The 18827-nt window shown below is 46.1% G+C and overlaps 1 protein-coding gene across 2 annotated transcripts in view; it reads left to right on the top strand.

Annotated features, from left to right (window-relative positions):
- Positions 1 to 18827, top strand: part of CFAP46 (cilia and flagella associated protein 46) — a 370852-nt gene that overhangs the window by 182676 nt on the left and 169349 nt on the right. For both annotated transcript variants that reach the window (XM_075348545.1, XM_075348544.1), the window contains exons 29-32: positions 7223 to 7376; positions 9095 to 9354; positions 11068 to 11184; positions 15759 to 15905. In XM_075348545.1, the coding sequence (XP_075204660.1) occupies positions 7223 to 7376; positions 9095 to 9354; positions 11068 to 11184; positions 15759 to 15905 (678 nt within the window). The remainder of the gene's footprint in view (positions 1 to 7222; positions 7377 to 9094; positions 9355 to 11067; positions 11185 to 15758; positions 15906 to 18827) is intronic.

The raw sequence follows: 18827 nt of genomic DNA, 5'->3' as shown, positions 1-18827 counted from the left end.
AGCAGACAGCAGCTGCAGAACTAGAAGGCTCAGCATCCTCCATCCAGGACTGTATGCAGGAGGGAGAGGCAGGGGGAGCAGAACTAGAAGGCTCAGCATACTACATCCAATAGTGTATGCAGGAGAGCAGACAGCAGCTGCAGAACTACAAGGCTCAGCATCCTCCATCCAGGACTGTATGCAGGAGTTTTTTGCCCCCCCCCCAAAAAAAATGACATGGGCTTCGCCATATTTTTGTATGCTAGCCAGGTACAGCAGGCAGGTACGGGCTGCCCCCAACCCCCAGCTGCCTATTTGTACCCGGCTGGGAACCAAAAATATAGGGAAGCACTTTTTTTTTTTTTTTTATTTCATGAATTTCATGAAATAATTAAAAAAAAAATGACGTGGGATTCGCCCAATTTTTGAGTCCAGCCAGGTACAACTAGGCAGCTGGGGATTGGAATCCACAGTGCAGGGTGCCCATGCTTTCTGGGCACCCCCGCTGCGAATTTCAGTCCGCAGTCACCCCAGAAAATGGCGCTTTCATAGAAGCGCCATCTTCTGGCGCTGTATCCAACTCTTCCAGCTGCCCTGGTGACGGGTGGCTCGCTGGGTAATAATGGGGCTAGGGCTAGCTGTATATTATCAGCTGGCCCTAAGCCCGAAATTCATGGTGTCAAGCCAATATTAGGCATGGCCACCAAGAATTTCTAGTAAAGATAAAAAAAAAGCACACAGAAAAATATTTTTATTAGAAATAAAACACAACACAATTAGTGACTCCATCTTTATTGAAATAAAGAACCCCTCTCCGCAGTAATCCTGGGTCAAGGGTCCCGAGCCGTCCAATCCGGATCCAACATCATCTGATCGGTTTGCTGGAAGGCAAAGTGATCAGATGATGTGTCAGGCTCTAGGATGTGAATCACATCACACATCAGCTGATTGTATAAAAGCCGTTTATACAATCAGCTGATGCATCAGTGCAAAAAAAAAAATACTCACTTATGTGCTGATTACCTGCAGCTCCTGGAGTGGAGTCTGATCCCGTCCGATCGCTGCAGGAGCTGTCGGTAATCAGGGATGGAGTCTCCTGACTGCATCCGCTGACAGGTTAAACCGGCCGGGCGCCGGCGTCATCGCGAGACTTACCATCAGCTGATGCATCAGGTGACCGCATCAGGTGATCAGCGCCAGGTCCTGCAGCTATCGGAGGTGTCCCGGCCGTCTGCACACAGCTGGAGCGGTGGTACCGGGAGAGGAGCTGGGAGCGGGCATGGCACCGGGAGTCTGCAGACAGGTGAGTATGACATTTTTTTTTCTACTGTTCACTTTTTATTTTGCAGCTGCCTCTACCTCCCGCCCAGACATGGCGCCGCATGGCAGCAGACATGCACAGGACTGGAGGTGGACGCAGCAGTGACGGTACCGGGAGGATTCACGCTTCTGTATTTACTGACAGAAGGAATCCTCTTCCTGTACATGTCACTTTACTACCCACCTCCTGCGTTTATAGCTGCGTTTTTAGTAATAAAAACCCACTAAAACGCAGCTATATTTGCAATTTGCGGTTTTCATTGCGTTTTTAAACATCTCATTGAACTCAATGGGTGGAAAACGCAGTGAAAAACGCAAAAATAATTGACATGCTGCGTTTTTGTGGGCACCACAAAAACGCAGCTAAAAAAAAACGCTGTGTGCAGACATCAAAAATGAAAACTCATAGACTTTGCTGGGGAAGCAAAGTCATGCAGTTTTCTGAGCAAAAACGCCGCGAAAAACGCACTGTGTGAACTTACCTTTATTAAGCCAAAAGTCTATTTACGCAATACTTTTATATGAAACTGTACTAGAAAATAAATGACATGGTCGATATTCCAGGGAACCTGTCAAGATGAAAATTGCATCTGACCTGCAGGAGGAGCTGATCAGACTGATAAAAAATTTAATTGCAAATGTTTTAGCTAAACTTGCATTTTACTCAAGTACTAACTGTAATACCCGGCATTGCCCGGCATAGTAACGGTCTCTCGCTTACTCTCCCTCTTTCCCACTCTCTATCTCTGTCTGTCTCTCTTTCTGTCTCTCTCTATTTGTCTATGTCTGTCTATGTCTCTCTCTATCCGTCTCTCTATCCATCTCCCTGTATGTCTGTCTCTTTGTCCATCTCTGTCTGTTTCTGTTTCTCTCCTTGTCTGCCTCTTTGTCTCTCTCCATCCGTCTCTGTATTCGTCTCTGTCTGTCTCTTTTTCTGTCTCTATCTGTCTCTCTCTTTCTGTGTCTCCCTCTATCCATCTCTGTCTCTCTCTATCCGTCTCTCTATCCATCCTTCTGTATGTCTGTCTCTCTCTCCATCCGACTCTCTCTTTCTCTCTTCCTGTCTGCCTCTTTCTCTGTCTGTCTCTGTCTTTTTCTCTACCTTTCTCTCTGTCTGTCTCCCTGTCTGCCTCTCTCTGTCTCTCTGTTTCCCTCTCTGCCTATCTCTGCCTCTCTGTCTGCCTCTCTGTCTGCCTCTCTGTTTCTCACTGTTTCTGTCTGTCTCTCTCTGTTTCTGTATGTCTATCTCTCTCTATCCTTCTCTCTGTATGTCTGTCTCTCTCTCCATCCGACTCTCTCTTTCTCTCTCACTGTCTGCCTCTCTCTCTCGGTCTCTGTCTTTTTTTCTGTTTCTCTCTGCCTGTCTCTCCCTGTCTGTTTATCTTTCTCTGTCTCTCTGTTTCCCTCTCTGTCTCTCTCCTTGTCTTTTTCTCCCTGTCTGCCTCTCTATTTCTGTCTCTGTTTCTCTCCGTTTCTCTGTCACTCTCTCTATCTGTCCCTCCACAGATATCATATTACCTCACACATAAGCTTCTTATACGAAGAATGTCCTTCGTTGCCTATAGCAACCAATCATAGCTCCTATTAATGACCTGTAACTCCCAGCTCCACTGACTTTAATGTAAGCAGGTTTTTTGTTGAATAACTGTAAAGCACAAGATTAAATTTTTCCCTCAAAACATAGTCTATGACGTTCCCTGAGTCAAATGGAATGTCTGTACAAAATGTTGTGATTGTAAATGTGACGGTGCGGATTCTTGTAGTGGACACACATACACACACATACATAAACTCAGCTTAATATATTAGATGTGTATGAATGAGTCCAGTGGGCGGTCCTATCACTAAAGAGAACTGCCCTCTGGACTCATATGACAAACACCAGGTATGTCAATTATTAAAATACAAGTCATACTGAATAGTTTCCAACAAAACTATATATTATTGTGCTCAGCTTCTCCTCCTCTGTATACACTGTACTCTATCCACAGATCAGACTTCATTTACAATTAATCTGCAGGTGTAGGAGCGTTGAACTTGTCTTTTGTATTTTTAATTTACATTTTGGGCCTTCGGAATGAATCTAAGGGTATGTGCGCACGTTGCTTTTTACCTGCTTTTTACCTGCTTTTTTGCTGCTTTTTCTTCTGCACTGTTTAATGCCAAAATGGATGTGTTCTTCTATTCAAGCAAAGTCTATGGGAATTTGGGTTTCTTGTTCACACTATGTTGTTCAAAATGCTGCCTTTTTGAGGCAGAACTTTGGTCAAAAACTCAGCTTTTCAAAGAAGCAACATGTCAATTGTTTTTGCCATTTGGGTTTTGCACTGCAAAGCTGAGTTTTTGACCAAAGTTCTGCCACAAAAAGGCAGCATTTTGAACAACATAGTGTGAACAAGAAACCCAAATTCCCATTGACTTTGCTTGAATAGAAGAACACATCCATTTTGGCATTAAACAGCGCAGAAGAAAAAGCAGCAAAAAAGCAGGTAAAAAGCAACGTGCGCACATACCCTTAGAATAATATACACAGTAAAGTCAATGAAATACTGATTATAGGAAAAGTGGAGGAGGGAGCTGCAGCTGCAGCTTCTGTGTCTGGCAGACTGCATTATATGGGAGCAGCAGAGATGAGCGCACAGCGCTGGTAGGAAGCTAGGCAGAGTTTCTAAACTTTTATTTAAAGTCTATGAAAGGTAATAAGCTAGTCATGTAGTGTATGTATATATGTGTGTGTGTGTACATGGTGGCCATAAAATAACCTAAGGCGCGCTCACTGTACAGCGCCACTTTTTCACCTGCTGGGGAGTTTTGGTATGAAAAATGTTTTAAGGTGCCGTCTCTTTCCCCATGCCTTGAATAGCATACATACCAAATTTCAGCCAATTCTGTCCACTGAGTCAGTCCGCACAGTGCTCCGAGCACCCTATTTTATGGCCACCCTGTGTGTGTGTGTGTATATATATATTTTTTATATATATATATATATATATATATATATATATATATATATATATATATATATACAGTGCCCACAAGTAGTATTCAACCCCCTGCAGATTTAGCAGGTTTACACATTCGGAATTAACTTGGCATTGTGACATTTGGACTGTAGATCAGCCTGGAAGTGTGAAATGCACTGCAGCAAAAAAGAATGTTATTTCTTTTTTTTTTTTTTTTTTTTTAAATTGAGAAAAGTTTATTCAGAGGGTCTTTTATTATTCAACCCCTCAAACCACCAGAATTCTGTTTGGTTCCCCTAAAGTATTAAGAAGTATTTCAGGCACAAAGAACAATGAGCTTCACATGTTTGGATCAATTATCTCTTTTTCCAGCCTTTTCTGACTAATTAAGACCCTCCCCAAACTTGTGAACAGCACTCATACTTGGTCAACATGGGAAAGGCAAAGGAGCATTCCAAGGCCATCAGAGACAAGATCGTGGAGAGTCACAAGGCTGGCAAGGGGTACAAAACCCTTTCCAAGGAGTTGGGCCTACATGTCTCCACTGTTGGGAGCATCATCCAGAAGTGGAAGGCTTATGGAACTACTGTTAGCCTTCCACGGCCTGGACAGCCTTTGAAAGTTTCCTCCCGTGCCGAGGCCAGGCTTGTCCGAAGAGTCAAGGCTAACCCAAGGACAACAAGGAAGGAGCTCCGGGAAGATCTCATGGCAGTGGGGGCATTGGTTTCAGTCAATACCATAAGTAACGTACTCCACCGCAATGGTCTCCGTTCCAGACGAGCCCGTAAGGTACCTTTACTTTCAAAGCGTCATGTCAAGGCTCGTCTACAGTTTGCTCATGATCACTTGGAGGACTCTGAGACAGACTGGTTCAAGGTTCTCTGGTCTGATGAGACCAAGATCGAGATCTTTGGTGCCAACCACACACGTGACGTTTGTAGACTGGATGGCACTGCATACGACCCCAAGAATACCATCCCTACAGTCAAGCATAGTGGTGGCAGCATCATGCTGTGGGGCTGTTTCTCAGCCAAGGGGCCTGGCCATCTGGTCCGCATCCATGGGAAGATGGATAGCACGGCCTACCTGGAGATTTTGGCCAAGAACCTCCGCTCCTCCACCAAGGATCTTAAGATGGGTCGTCATTTCATCTTCCAACAAGACAATGACCCAAAGCACACAGCCAAGAAAACCAAGGCCTGGTTCAAGAGGGGAAAAATCAAGGTGTTACAGTGGCCTAGTCAGTCTCCTGACCTTAACCCAATTGAAAACTTGTGGAAGGAGCTCAAGATTAAAGTCCACATGAGACACCCAAAGAACCTAGATAACTTGGAGAAGATCTGCATGGAGGAGTGGGCCAAGATAACTCCAGAGACCTGTGCCGGCCTGATCAGGTCTTATAAAAGACGATTATTAGGTGTCCAAGCCGCGCCAATGACTAATCGATCACGAACGTAGGAGATAATTGTAACTTTAATGGAGCATAAGTCAACGCGTTTCAGAAGCCACCGCTTCCTTCCTCAGGACAAAGATAGCAAAAGTACAACAAATCTGCTGTAAAGAGGATCCTTACAGCTTTATATACACAGTAGTGACATCATGGTCCACCCCTTTTTGAACAAAATCGGCGGGAATCTTGTACATTTATAAAAAACAGGTAGCAAGGTATGTTACATGTATCCATTTTCTTAGTATATTTATCAAATTCATATAACATTGTCCCATGGATTAAAATGTAAAGGACATCAACTGATGAATAAAAATGAAAAAGCAAAAAACTGTGTGTTAAATTCTTTAGTGTCTATAGAAAAATTTATCTTATAATGGTGTGTGGATGTCGGTGAAAAAATCCCCTGAAGTACCCCGAACACCCTAAGGTTAGTCAGGCAGATCCAGAGGCCAGTATATTAAATGCTGATGGCCGTGTAACAGGTCGTGCCATAGTGCAGAAGTGGTGAGAATGTGTGGAAACAACCCTAGTTCTGAAAAGATCTATATACGTGCATAAGTATATATGTGAAAGGAGAGTATACATGAAAACATATTATCAGTAGAAATTGTGTATACATGGACTAACAAGGAGTAAGAAAAAACCTATAAGATAGAAAAAGAGAAATGGAAGACTGAAGAAATGAAAGAATCAAGACGAATTGGAGATCGTGAACGGTGAGTGAGAATATATGACAGTACGGGGGAACAGTAACGTCAGCCCGATGGAAAGGACTGATCTCATGGTGTATAGAAAAAAGCGCTGTCAAAGAACCCGAGATGGCTGGCATGTGAAAGGGGGTTCAAAGTGAAAAGGGGGGGTAAAAAACTAAAGAAAGCAATGAATAAAATCATCGCTCTCTGATGTTAGTGGGCTCAGGTTAGTTAAGGTCAAGAGCGTGGGAATAAAATAAGACGCGCAAACTCCTTATTCCGTAAATTTATTAAAATTTAACTGAGCAACATAACTTGTTGGTTTGTAAGATTTATGCATCTGTTAATAAATCCTGCTCTTGTTTGAAGTTTGCAGGCTCTAACTTATTTGCATCTTATCAAACCTGCTAAATCTGCAGGAGGTTGAATACTACTTGTAGGCACTGTGTATATATATATGTATATATATATATATATATATATATATATATATATATATATATATATACTGAATATATAATATATACACTTGTAATTATTTATTTTTTACAGATAGAGTCGGTTACATTCCTACAATATATATATATATATATATATATATATATATATATATATATATATATATATATATATATATATATATATATATATATTTTTATATATATAGATAGATAGATAGCTTTTATTTTTTTTTTTTAAAGATGGAGTCGGTTACATTCCTACTGACCCCTACTCCACGTCTCCGATTCTGACTCCACAGGTGCAGTGGTGGATTATAAGATCATGATAAATGTAATGTCCTTTTTATTTCCTTGTAGAAACCAGAAAATGATTGGCAGAAAGTGGAGTACTTGCTGGAGTTGGCGGAGTGGATGTACTGCAGGCAGTTTCCTGTGAGCGCTGCTGTTAATCTGCTGGACCATGCCGTGGATATATTACTCCATATGAAGTTCACAGATAATTTGGATGAAGGTGAGTGATTTTTTTTCTTCCACGTTATAGGTTACATCAGTGATGGCTAACCTTTTGAGCTTGGTGTGTCAAAATTCGGAAAAAAAACCAAAAACAAACAAGCAGAACTCAGGTGGTGTCACTTCTATAAAAATCCATAATTTAGTGATATTTGTAGCTCTAATAACAAAAGTTTTAATTTAAATATATGTACTGTATTTATTAATAAAGCAGAAACAAATAATTCTTTACCTTACTTGCTAAGTGCCATTTTTGTTGCTGAATTTCATTGGTTAAATCTTCAATTGAACTTTGGTATTTCGTACACTTCAAGCCCAAGCAAGACCCCTCCCTTCCACTCAGCAGTCATTATCTCCTCTCCCCAACACTCATTATCTCCTCTCCTCCCAGTTGTCATTATCTCCTCTCCCCCTCCCTCCCCCCAGCAGTCATTATCTTCTCTCCCCCCAGCAGTCATTCATTATCTTCTCTCCTCCCAGTAGTCATTATCTCCTCTCCCCCTCCCTCCCCCCAGCAGTCATTATCTCCTCTCCCCCTCCTCCCCCAGCAGTCATTATCTCCTCTCCCCCAGCAATCATTATCTCCTCTCCCCAACACTCATTATCTCCTCTCCTCCCAGCAGTCATTATCTCCTCTCCCCCTTCCTCCCCCCAGCAGTCATTTTCTCCCCTCCCCCTCCCTCCCCCCAGCGTTCATTATCTCCTCTCCTCCTTCTCCCCCAGCAGTCATTATCTCCTCTCCCCCAGCAATCATTATCTCCTCTCCCCAACACTCATTATCTCCTCTCCTCCCAGTAGTCATTATCTCCTCTCCCCCTCCCTCCCCCCAGTGGTCATTATCTCCTCTCCTCCCAGCAGTCATTATCCCCTCTCCTCCCAGCAGTCATTATCCCCTCTCCTCCCAGCAGTCATTATCCCCTCTCCTCCCAGCAGTCATTATCCCCTCTCCTCCCAGCAGTCATTATCTCCTCTCCTCCCAGCAGTCATTATCTTCTCTCCTCCCAGCAGTCATTATCTTCTCTCCTCCCAGCAGTCATTATCTTCTCTCCTCCTCCCTCCCCCAGCGGTCATTATCTCCTCTCCCCCTCAATTCCCCCAGCAGTCATTATCTTTCCCCCCCTCCCCCCAGCAGTCATTATCACTTTTTCCTTCCTCCCCACCAAAATTTTTATAATATATCCTGAGCGCTGCTGAACCATATTACGACTGGCAACATTAGCGCTCTATAAATGTGCTGATGTGTGGACTTACTGCAGCAGCCACACTGGTGTAATGTAATGCTCCCCAGCACCCACCTGTATTGGCGCCTATCTTCATGCTCCACTCTGGAGGGTTATAGAGAGGCGTGTTACGTATTGCATGGTACATAAGCACACCTCTCTCAGGACCCTGATTAAAGATACAGAATACAATAGTTAAACCACCGGCATCCGCATCCTGATCTATAAGACAAGCCATGGCCGCCGGTGATTTAACTAAAACTGCATGTGCGGCCCCCCCCGGACGGTAATTTTGGAACAATTTAGGGCCGCACTTGCAGTTCTAGTTAAATCACCGGCGGCTGCTGCTTGTCTTATAGATTGGGATGCGGCCGCCTGCCCTTGTCACGCGTGTCAGCAGAAATGGCTTGGCGTGACACCTCTGACATGCGTGTCATAGGTTAGCCATCACTGGTTTACGTTATGCCTCCCCCTCTTATTACTTTATATTCTTAATCAGGGAAAGGCCTAAAAGTTAAACCAAAAAGTAAGAAGAAACATTCCCAGAGTAAAGATCCGGCACAAGATGAAGATCTGAATGTAGACAGTGCTAATCCGGGGACTGGGGACAACGCGGACAACTCGTTGGAAGCCTTGAGGAATGTGAGACAGCTGGAGGCCTTATCCCGTGCATTTGTGGTGATGGCTGTGATCAGCGGCTGCGGTTCACAGGAGCAGCACTGCCTGATGGCATATGCATGCGTCATGCGTATCTGGCAGGTATGGTTATATGATTATGCTATACATTTATGTTCTTTTGCATGTCCACCACAAACTACGTCATGCATGTTTACAGAGCTGGATGATGACTATGAAAGTGTTATATGTTAACTGCAATCCTGGCCTTTAAAGCAGTATAGACAAGGTTAGATATGGTCTTTCCACCATCATGTTCTTGATATGCACCGTGCCCTTCTTTTTAGAGGCGGAGAAACTGATGGAAATAGGTGAGTACCGTACACGGATGTTTCGTCAGCACCACGCATTGTTCACCCTTCCTACTCATACAATGAGGAGGTTGAGGATCCACATTCGTGGATCAGTGATAAATATCTATTGGTGATGGGTTATATAAGTGTATTAAAAAATCTCAATCGGTTATTCCCAAAAAATAGTCATCCTCCTTTCATAGGTTGGGGATAACTTGCCAATCTTTATTAGTCTGCTCTTTGGAAGCCCCTGCTATTGAGAGATCAGGACTTTGCAACCTTGAGAACGAGGCATTGCAGCGCCATCCTGAATGGAGCAATGGTGTAGATGCTCGACCTCTGCTCCATTCATTGTCCATACGGCTGCTGAGCATTGTACTTGGCAGCCCTAAAATTAAAGAAGGGAGCAACGTTCAAGCATGTACACATCCACTCTATTCAGGACTGGGCCGCAGAGCTTCACATTCAAGGTACCAGAGTTCCAATCTTACGATTCCTGGGGGTCGCAACAGTCGGACCACTAGCAAACCACAAGCTATCCCTTAACCTATATACTCCAAGAAGGAAAAAGACCGCACTCGTCCGCTGTGCCGAAATCCTTTTATTATAACACGTGCAGGTTAAAAGGCAGGAGGAGAACTAGGTGCAGGTTCCTCGCTAGGGACGACGGCCGTTTCGCCTGTAAATTAGGCTTCGACTGGAACTCCATGTAAATGTTTGGATTCGGTCAACCGGATAATTAAAAAGAAAGCAAATAAGGAATAAAGCAGGAGTGTTATAGTTATCGAGTCTCCCATGTGGCTGTAACACTACTTCCGGGTCCACTTATTAACCCTCATACATATTCACTGCTTCCCCCACCCACCGTCAGTCCCAGCATCTCTAATTGGTTGCAGTTAGACCACGCCCCCACCCTGTGTGACAGCGTCTGTGATTGAACTCTGTGATCTCACCTCTGCCTGTCCTGGCAGAAAACTGCATGTTTTTGCCAATAGTTTTAAATTTGATGGTGAAATTTACACATCAAGTTCCTGCACCAAATCTGCATCTTCTGGCAAAAAACCTGCATCAATTTATTTATTTATTTTTACACCACTATAGGGACATAGACAGCATGTGTGATTCCAACCAATCACAGACGCTGTCACACAGAGTGGGAGTGCGGTCTGACTTCAACCAATCACACGCTGAGACACAGTGGGCGGGGAAAGCAGTGAATATTTATGAGGGTTAATGAGTGTTACAGCCACGAAGCTTGGTAAGTATAACTGTCCTGCTCTAATCCCCCTACCCCTTTCTACCACCATTTTACAGCACAATGTTTGGGTCACCATAAACTTATATGGAGTTCAGTATCCGAGCTGGTTGGCTTCAAGTCCGGTCCTGAACCAAATGGTTTTTTTTTCTTCTTCTTAAATCCGGCTCAACCAGCCAAACCCGAATATCTGCGCGTTCGCCCATCTCTAGTAAGGAGGTCTAATGTGTTTTTATTTTTTAACAATAGGTGTCAATGCCTGCAGCTGGAAGCTTTATTAAGTCTTTACAAAAAAACATTGCGCCTGTGCAAAACCCGCAATCTGCAACAAGCCAGAAAGAAAAACGGAAGAAGGAAGGGAATGAGGTAAAGAAACGTAATCGGAGACAGAGAAGTAGGAAAGTGTCAGAATCCAGACTGACTGATGGTCATGGAGTGTCAGACATTGGCTCTGACTGTGGTGGACACAAAAGTTGGATATAAGCTGTGACTGATGGGCTTTATTGTCAGGAGGTAGAAATCTGGAACAAAGACGCTCATTGTGGTGACTAAAGGCCGCTTTACACGCTACGACATCGCTTAAGCGATCTCGTTGAGGTCACGGAATTTGTGACGCACATCCGGCCGCTTTAGCAATGTCGTTGTGTGTGACACCTATGAGCGATTTTGAATCGTCGCAAAAACGTTCAAAAACGCTCATCGGTGACATCCCCCCCTCTTCCCAATTATCGTTGCTGATGCTTTGATGATGTAGTTCCTCGTTCCTGCGGCAGCACACATCGCTACGTGTGACACCACAGGAACGAGGGACCTCACCTTACCTGCGGGCGCCGGCAATGCGGAAGGAAGGAGGTGGGCGGGATGTTCGGCCCGCTCATCTCCGCCCCTCCACTTCTATTGGGCGCCCGCTTAGTGACGTCGCTGTGACGCCGAATGAACCGCCCCCTTAGAAAGGAGGCGGTTCGCCGGTCACAGCAACGTCGCTAGGCAGGTAAGTATGTGTGACGGGTCTGAGCGATGTTATGCGCCACGGGCAGTGATTTGCCTGTGTCGTACAACCGATGGGGGAGGGAACCCATGCTAGCGATATCGGTAACGATATCGCAGCGTGTAAAGTACCCCTTAGGCTTCGTGCACACATTGAGTGTTTGGTATTTTACCTCAGTTTTTGTAGATAAAACCAGAAGTGGGCAAAAAATGCCGACGTGGTGCCCATGTTTGTATTATACTTTTCCTCTAATTGTTCTTAAAAATGCTGAGATAAAAACTCGCAAAATACTCAACGTGTGGCAATGGCGTTATGGTGCAAGGGAAGCGCGCAGGATCTGGCTTTCATGGATAGAGAGTAGAAAGACTTTGACTAAGGCCGAGGCCACACGGGGGACTAGTGCGATCCTCGCATGACACTCGGCTCACGCTGGCCGCGCGGCAGGAACCGAGTGTTATGCGAGTGTCACTGCGACTGAGGTCCAATCATGCGATCGGACCTCAGCTGCGAGGGGCGGACCGGTGCTGTGGAGGAGAGGGAGGGATTTATCTCCCTCTCTCCTCCGTTGCCGGCTATTGCCATTCTCGCCCTGCACTCGCGGTACACCGGTGTTTGTGAGTGCAGTGCGATGTTTCTATCGCCCCATAGACTTGAATGGGTGTGAGAGAATCTAGGATTACATTGCACCCGCTGCATGCTGCAATTGTTTTCTCGGTCTGATTAGGGCTGAGAAAATAATTGCTCATGGATGCTGGCACATAGAGTAATATTGGTCCTAGTGGAATGCAATGTTTTATCACATTCCACTCGCTAAAATTTTCATGTCGTGTGTCTTAAGCCTAAGGGATCTTTTCCACTTGCGAGAGACTCGAGCGTATCTCACATCGCATCACCCGGCACGGCCTGCCTCTTTACCGATGGGAGCGTCTCAGCTGCATAGAAATAGATGCAGCTGACCAGCTCCTGTCGGAAGAGAGACAGGCCATGCTGGGTGATGCGATGTGAGATATGTGTGAGTCTCTCGCAAGTGGAATCCTACCCTACTGGTCAAAATCTCCCTGTTGAAAGAGTCTTGGACTTTCGTAACTACAAGAGAAGAACGTATGACCTGAAATTGGCTGTTTTTGGAGAAAATAAGCTCTAATTCTGAATATGAATGGATGGAGGAGATAGAAGCTTTAGTCAATGGGCAAAGTCTTAAGGGTGCTTTACATGCTGCGACATTGCTAGCAATTGCTAGCGATGTCGTGCGCAATAGCACCCGCCCCCGTCGTATGTGCGATATTGTGTGATCACTGCCGTAGCGAACATTATCGCTACGGCAGCGTCACACGCACTTACCTGCTCACTGACTTCGCTGTGGCCGGCGAACCGTCTCCTTTCTAAGGGGGCAGTTCGTTCAGCGTCACAGCTGCGTCACTGAACCGCCGCCCAATAGAAAAGGAGGGGAGGAGATGAGCGGGACGTAACATCCCGCCCACCTCCTTCCTTCCGCATTGCCGGTGGACGGAGGTAAGGTAATGGTTGTCGCTCCTGCGGTGTCACACATAGCGATGTGTGGTTCCTCAAAAGCGACGAACCACATCTACTGTGCAGAAAACGATATTTGGTTTCGGGACGACCTCTGCGCGGCAAACGATTTTGACCTCATTTGCGATCGTTTAAGGTCGCTCATAAGTGTCACACACTGCGATCTCGATAAAGACGCCGGATGTGCGTCACAAACATCGTGACCCCAACGATAAATCACTAGCGATGTCGTAACGTGTAAAGTACCCTTTAGACTATTAGCTACACAAGACAAATGCAGGATCTGAATTTAGCCTCTGACAGATTGGGGATTACGATGCAGGATCTGGCTTAGGTGGAGGCCTAATATACACCAGGCTGTTGCCATGTCCAGCAGGTCCTGACTGATAGGTAGGACACACATTTAGGCCCTGTGCGCACACTGAGTTTTTTGCAGCGGATTTGCCACGTTTTTTCCTGCAGTAAATGGTCATAACCTTGCTGCAGTCCTTCCCCAGCAAAATCTATGAGAAAATCAAAATGCTGTGCGCACACTGCGTTTTTTTTCCCTATAGGTTTTGCTGCAGAATTTCTGCAGCAAAAAGAAGTAGCATATCACTTATTTTCCGCAGGTACCTGCGGTTTTGCCATTGAATAATGGTTAAAAACGGCAGGGACAATACCGCAGGCAAAACCGCGGCAAATCCGCACCAAAAATGCACCAAGCTGCGGTAAAAACGCATGCGGATTTTAGGTGCGTTTTTGGTGCATTTTTGCAGCAGGTGCGGAATTCTGCTGATTTTACTTAAGGAAAATCATTTTCCCAGTGCGCACAGGGCCTTAAGCTTTGGTGGACAGAGATTTGCTTTTAGTAGTTATAGTAGAACATGAAAGGCATCTGGCTTTAGTGTATGCTACAGATACACCAGGGTGCTGACAAGTGGGGCAGGTCTTTACCTTGGTTGTTGAAAGAGATAGAAATGCTGATTTTTATAAGTAGATTATTTTGCTTCCTTCTCTCCTACACACTAGACTGCAGTACTGTTTTGGTGCCCAGTTCATGCTGCTTTAGAAGCTGCTTTCAGCTGCTGCTCAGCAAAGATCTGTAGACTGCATACTCTGATTCTTTGAATGCAGATTCCCTATTCTGTGTCCTGATTAAAATCGTGGAGAGAACTTTTCCCGGCTGAGTCTCTGCTCTCCTTCCTTGTACTCAGACATAATTATTCCTATACTTAGATCATATGGGCTTTGATGAGTGGTTGAAATAGATAGAGATCAATAAAGATGCAAAGTCAACAATAAATTCTAAATATCATTTTTATATTTGTGCATGATTATGTGACGCGCTGGCCTATCAGGTCGTCACAGGGTATTGTGCAATCTGCCCTTCTGTACAATATCCACCTCTTCCTTGGTTACGGGTCCCTGGCCTGTGGTGTTGCCAAGAACAAGCTAATCAAAATCCTAGGAACACTGTGCACCACACCCACCAGACACACCAGTGGTCAGCCTGAAGGGAATAGGGTCACCCACTGGAGGGTTGGTTAAGGGGAGGTCAGGATTTTAAGGAGACAGTGAGTTGAGCAGTGACTAGGGGGCAGACGTTGGTCTAGGCCTAGTAGGAGCTGGACCCCGGTCACAGGGGATTGTGACAAGGGGCACGGACTGTCGAGGAGGACAGCCGGCGGCCTTGTGCCATCACCGGGCAGGGGCCAGGGCACGACGGGGTACGTGGACCCTAGGTCAGGAAGGAGCTTCAGGCATCCTTACAATTTACTCTACGAGGACGGAGCCTTCAAGATCCGTTCTCCACCCGCTCCAAAATCTGGGTACTAGCGCAACGAGGGGGATAGGACTTTCCCACTACACAGTCCAGAAAATCCCAAGCATGAACCCTGAGAGCAATCTCACCCAGTTAGCCACACTGGTGAGCGGGACCTGATTAGTTTCAGGCTAAAGGGACCAAAGAGAAGACTAGGTGCCAAGGCAAAGGTCACAGACTAACAGGCAACACCAACGGGCACGGGATCCAGGCGTGCTCCCTCCCTGCGGCAGCGGTGTCCAGAACTTTGGTTTACCACAGTTGTCGGTGTCAGCGTTATTGGACTAAGTGAGTACGCAAGTGACCCTTACAGTCCCAACGGCACCAACCCGTCACCATCACCGAGTCCTGGGGCATTCCCCCTACCCGTGGAGGGGTTAAACACCTAGCTGCCCACTCCATCATACTCCCAATCGCAGTGGTGGTACTCCATCTTACCACGCACCACGGGTGGCGTCACGAACTTCAAACATACCATCCCATGTAAATATACACCCTTTTATTCCGACTGGCCGCGCGACCCCCGACCCCTGGGTCCGGAGACCCCTTGAGCCACCGCGGATCCGGATCCGAAGTTTGTGTCAGTTTAACTCTTTATTTGATTTTTTTTAATCATAGGAAAAGCCCAAGAGAAAAGCCCCTATAGACGCCTTACCTTCTACTGCGGAGGAATGGGCTGGCTTTGACTGTCCTGATGAAGTCAGAGATGCATTTACACAAGATACATCTTACCAAGTTATTAACAGGAGCACAATTGTAAAACCAGTAAGTAAGGCTTTCTGACCGGTACAGTACCAGTAGATTGTTTTTTTTACCTGGTATAGGTCATTTTGATGGGACTTGATTGTTGCTTTGGATTTTTTGACTCCATGGTTGCCATCTATTATTGTTATGCCATCTTTTATTGTTATATCATACATTGATTAGATTACATTCTTCTACAGTAGAGTCAAAAAGAACGTCCTGGAGGTGAAGCAACACTATACAGTCAGATGTGATACATCGTAGTTTTAAGAGTTCTTATGATGTGTGAATAGTCATTGCTGACATTGGCAGAGCTAGCCGGCGTTAGGAAGGTGAAAGGTAAATGCTAATTCATTAGGGAATACGCCTTTTTTGTTCTTTGGTATTGAACAACAAAGATTCCAGATTTTCAGCCTTTCCAGTACGGCCCCGATGTCAGAAACTTCTCACGCAATGCAGACATTTCTTATTATAGGTTTGTGGAATTTTGTTACGTTTGTTTTTGAGCTTTCACTGAATTTTCTGTTCTTGGTTTTCTCTAACGTGAACATCTACCTTTACCAGATTGCACAACACAAACTTCATACATTATTAAATAGATCTCTAAGACCTGACGTCACTTACTTTGACATCTATGACTTTTGGAATCATGATCTTAAAGGGAACCTGCCACCACTTTTTTGGCCTATAAGCTGCAGCCACCACCACCGGGCTCTTATATACAGCATTCTAACATGCTGTATATAAGAGCCCAGGATGGGGGTATAACATAAAAACACTTTATAATACTCACCTAATGGTCGCGCTGTGGGCCTTATGGGCGTCTCCGTTGTCCGGTCCCGGCACCCAAATGTACTCCAGCCATTTACCCACCCCACCCCCAGTTGCCTTAAAATATTCTCTCTCTCATTATTCTAGCATTTGGCAAATATACCGTATTTTCCGTATGATAACACACACTTTTTTCCCTAAAAAACTGGGAGTAAAATGTGGGTGCATCTTACAAACTGGATATGGCTTATGAGGGCAGCGTTAGGGGAACAGGGTCATAGGAGGCAGGGACGGCAATACTGAGGGCTTGGAGGAGCAGTGGAGCGGCTCAGGAGGATCACAGGACCGGGTGTATCGGCGGCGGGTGCATTGATCTGTATTCAGTGAACACTTTCCCATTACTGAGATAGGAGACAGCAGTTGGTGCTGATGAGATTCTATGGAAGGAGGGGGTGGAGCTCTGCTTTTACCTTCTCCCTCTGCCTCTAGATCCCCTCCCCTCTGCCTCTAGATCCCACTCTGCCTCTAGATCCCACTCTGCCTCTAGCTCCTCCTTCTGTATCTAGCTCCTCCTCTCTGCCTCTAGCTCCCCCTCTCTGCTTCTAGCTCCCCTCTCTAGCTCCTCCCTCTGCTTCTAGCTCCTGCCTCTAGGTCCTGCCACTAGGTCCTCCCTCTGCTTCTAGCTCCTCCTTCTGCCTTTAGTTTCTCCCTCTGCCTCTAGTTCCACTTTCTGCTAGCTCCTCCCTCTGTCTCTAGCTCCTCTCTATGCTTCTAGCTCCTGTTTCTGCCTCCAGCTCCTGCCACTAGATCCTCCCTCTACTTCTAGCTTCTCCCTCTGCCTCTAGCTTCTCCCTCTGCCTCTAGCTTCTCCCTCTGCCTCTAGCTCCTCCCTCTGCTTCTAGTTCTTTCCTCTGTCTCTAGCTCCTCTCTCTGCCTCTAGTTCCTCCCTCTGCCTTTAGCTCCTGCCTCTGCCTCTAGTTCCTGCTTCTGCCATTAGCTCCTGCCACTAGGTCCTCCGTCTACTTCAAGCTCCTCTCTCTGCCTCTAGTTCCTCCCTCTGCCTCTAGCTCCTAGTTCCTCCCTCTGCCTCTAGTTCCTCCCTCTGCCTCCCTGCCATTAGGTCCTCCCTCTGCTTCTAGCTCCTCTCTCTGCCTCCCTCTCCTGCTTCTGCCTCTAGTTCCTGCCTCTGCCTTTAGTTCCTCCCTCTGCCTTTAGCTCCTGCCTCTGCCTCTAGTTCCTGCTTCTGCCATTAGCTCCTGCCACTAGGTCCTCCGTCTACTTCAAGCTCCTCTCTCTGCCTCTAGTTCCTCCCTCTGCCTCTAGCTCCTAGTTCCTCCCTCTGCCTCTAGTTCCTCCCTCTGCCTCCCTGCCATTAGGTCCTCCCTCTGCTTCTAGGGGGAGGACCAGGGGATAGCTCCTCTCTCTGCCTCCCTCTCCTGCTTCTGCCTCTAGTTCCTGCCTCTGCCTCTAGCTCCTCCCTCTGCCTCTAGCTCCTCCCTCTGCCTTTATTTCCTCTCTCTGCCTCTAGTTCCTCCCTCTGCCTCTAGCTCCTCCCTCTGCCACTAGCTCCTCCCTCTGCCTCTAGTTCCTCACTCTGCCTCTAGTTCCTCACTCTGCCACTAGCACCTCCCTCTGCCTCTAGTTCCTACCTCTGCCTCTAGTTCCTACCTCTGCCTCTAGTTCCTCACTCTGCCTCTAGTTCCTCACTCTGCCTCTAGTTCCTCACTTTGCCTCTAGCTCCTCCCTCTGCCTCTAGCTCCTCCCTCTGCCTCTAGTTCCTCACTCTGCCACTAGCTCCTCTCGCTGCCTCTAGTTCCTCCCTCTGCCTCTAGTTCCTCCCTCTGCCACTAGCTCCTCCCTCTGCCTCTAGCTCCTCCCTCTGCCTCTAGCTCCTCCCTCTGCCTCTAGCTCCTCCCTCTGCCTCTAGCTCCTCCCTCTGCCTCTAGCTCTTCCCTCCTCCCATCATCATAGAATGTTGCTTATTTTCATGTATACTGTTGAGTTATAAAATAACAATTAAAAAGACAATTACATTTTAAGTGCATATATTTTTGGCTAAAAATGGTTTTAGTGATATGGTTTCAGTAACTAATGTGGATGATTTGGCTTCTATGTGTTACTGCACACAGCAGCCTGAGTTACCAGTTAGAGTCTGATTCATTATTGCATGTG

This window comes from Anomaloglossus baeobatrachus, chromosome 5 (assembly GCF_048569485.1).
Source record: "Anomaloglossus baeobatrachus isolate aAnoBae1 chromosome 5, aAnoBae1.hap1, whole genome shotgun sequence".
NCBI lineage: Eukaryota > Metazoa > Chordata > Amphibia > Anura > Aromobatidae > Anomaloglossus > Anomaloglossus baeobatrachus.
This window is presented reverse-complemented; position numbering and strand designations above follow the sequence as displayed.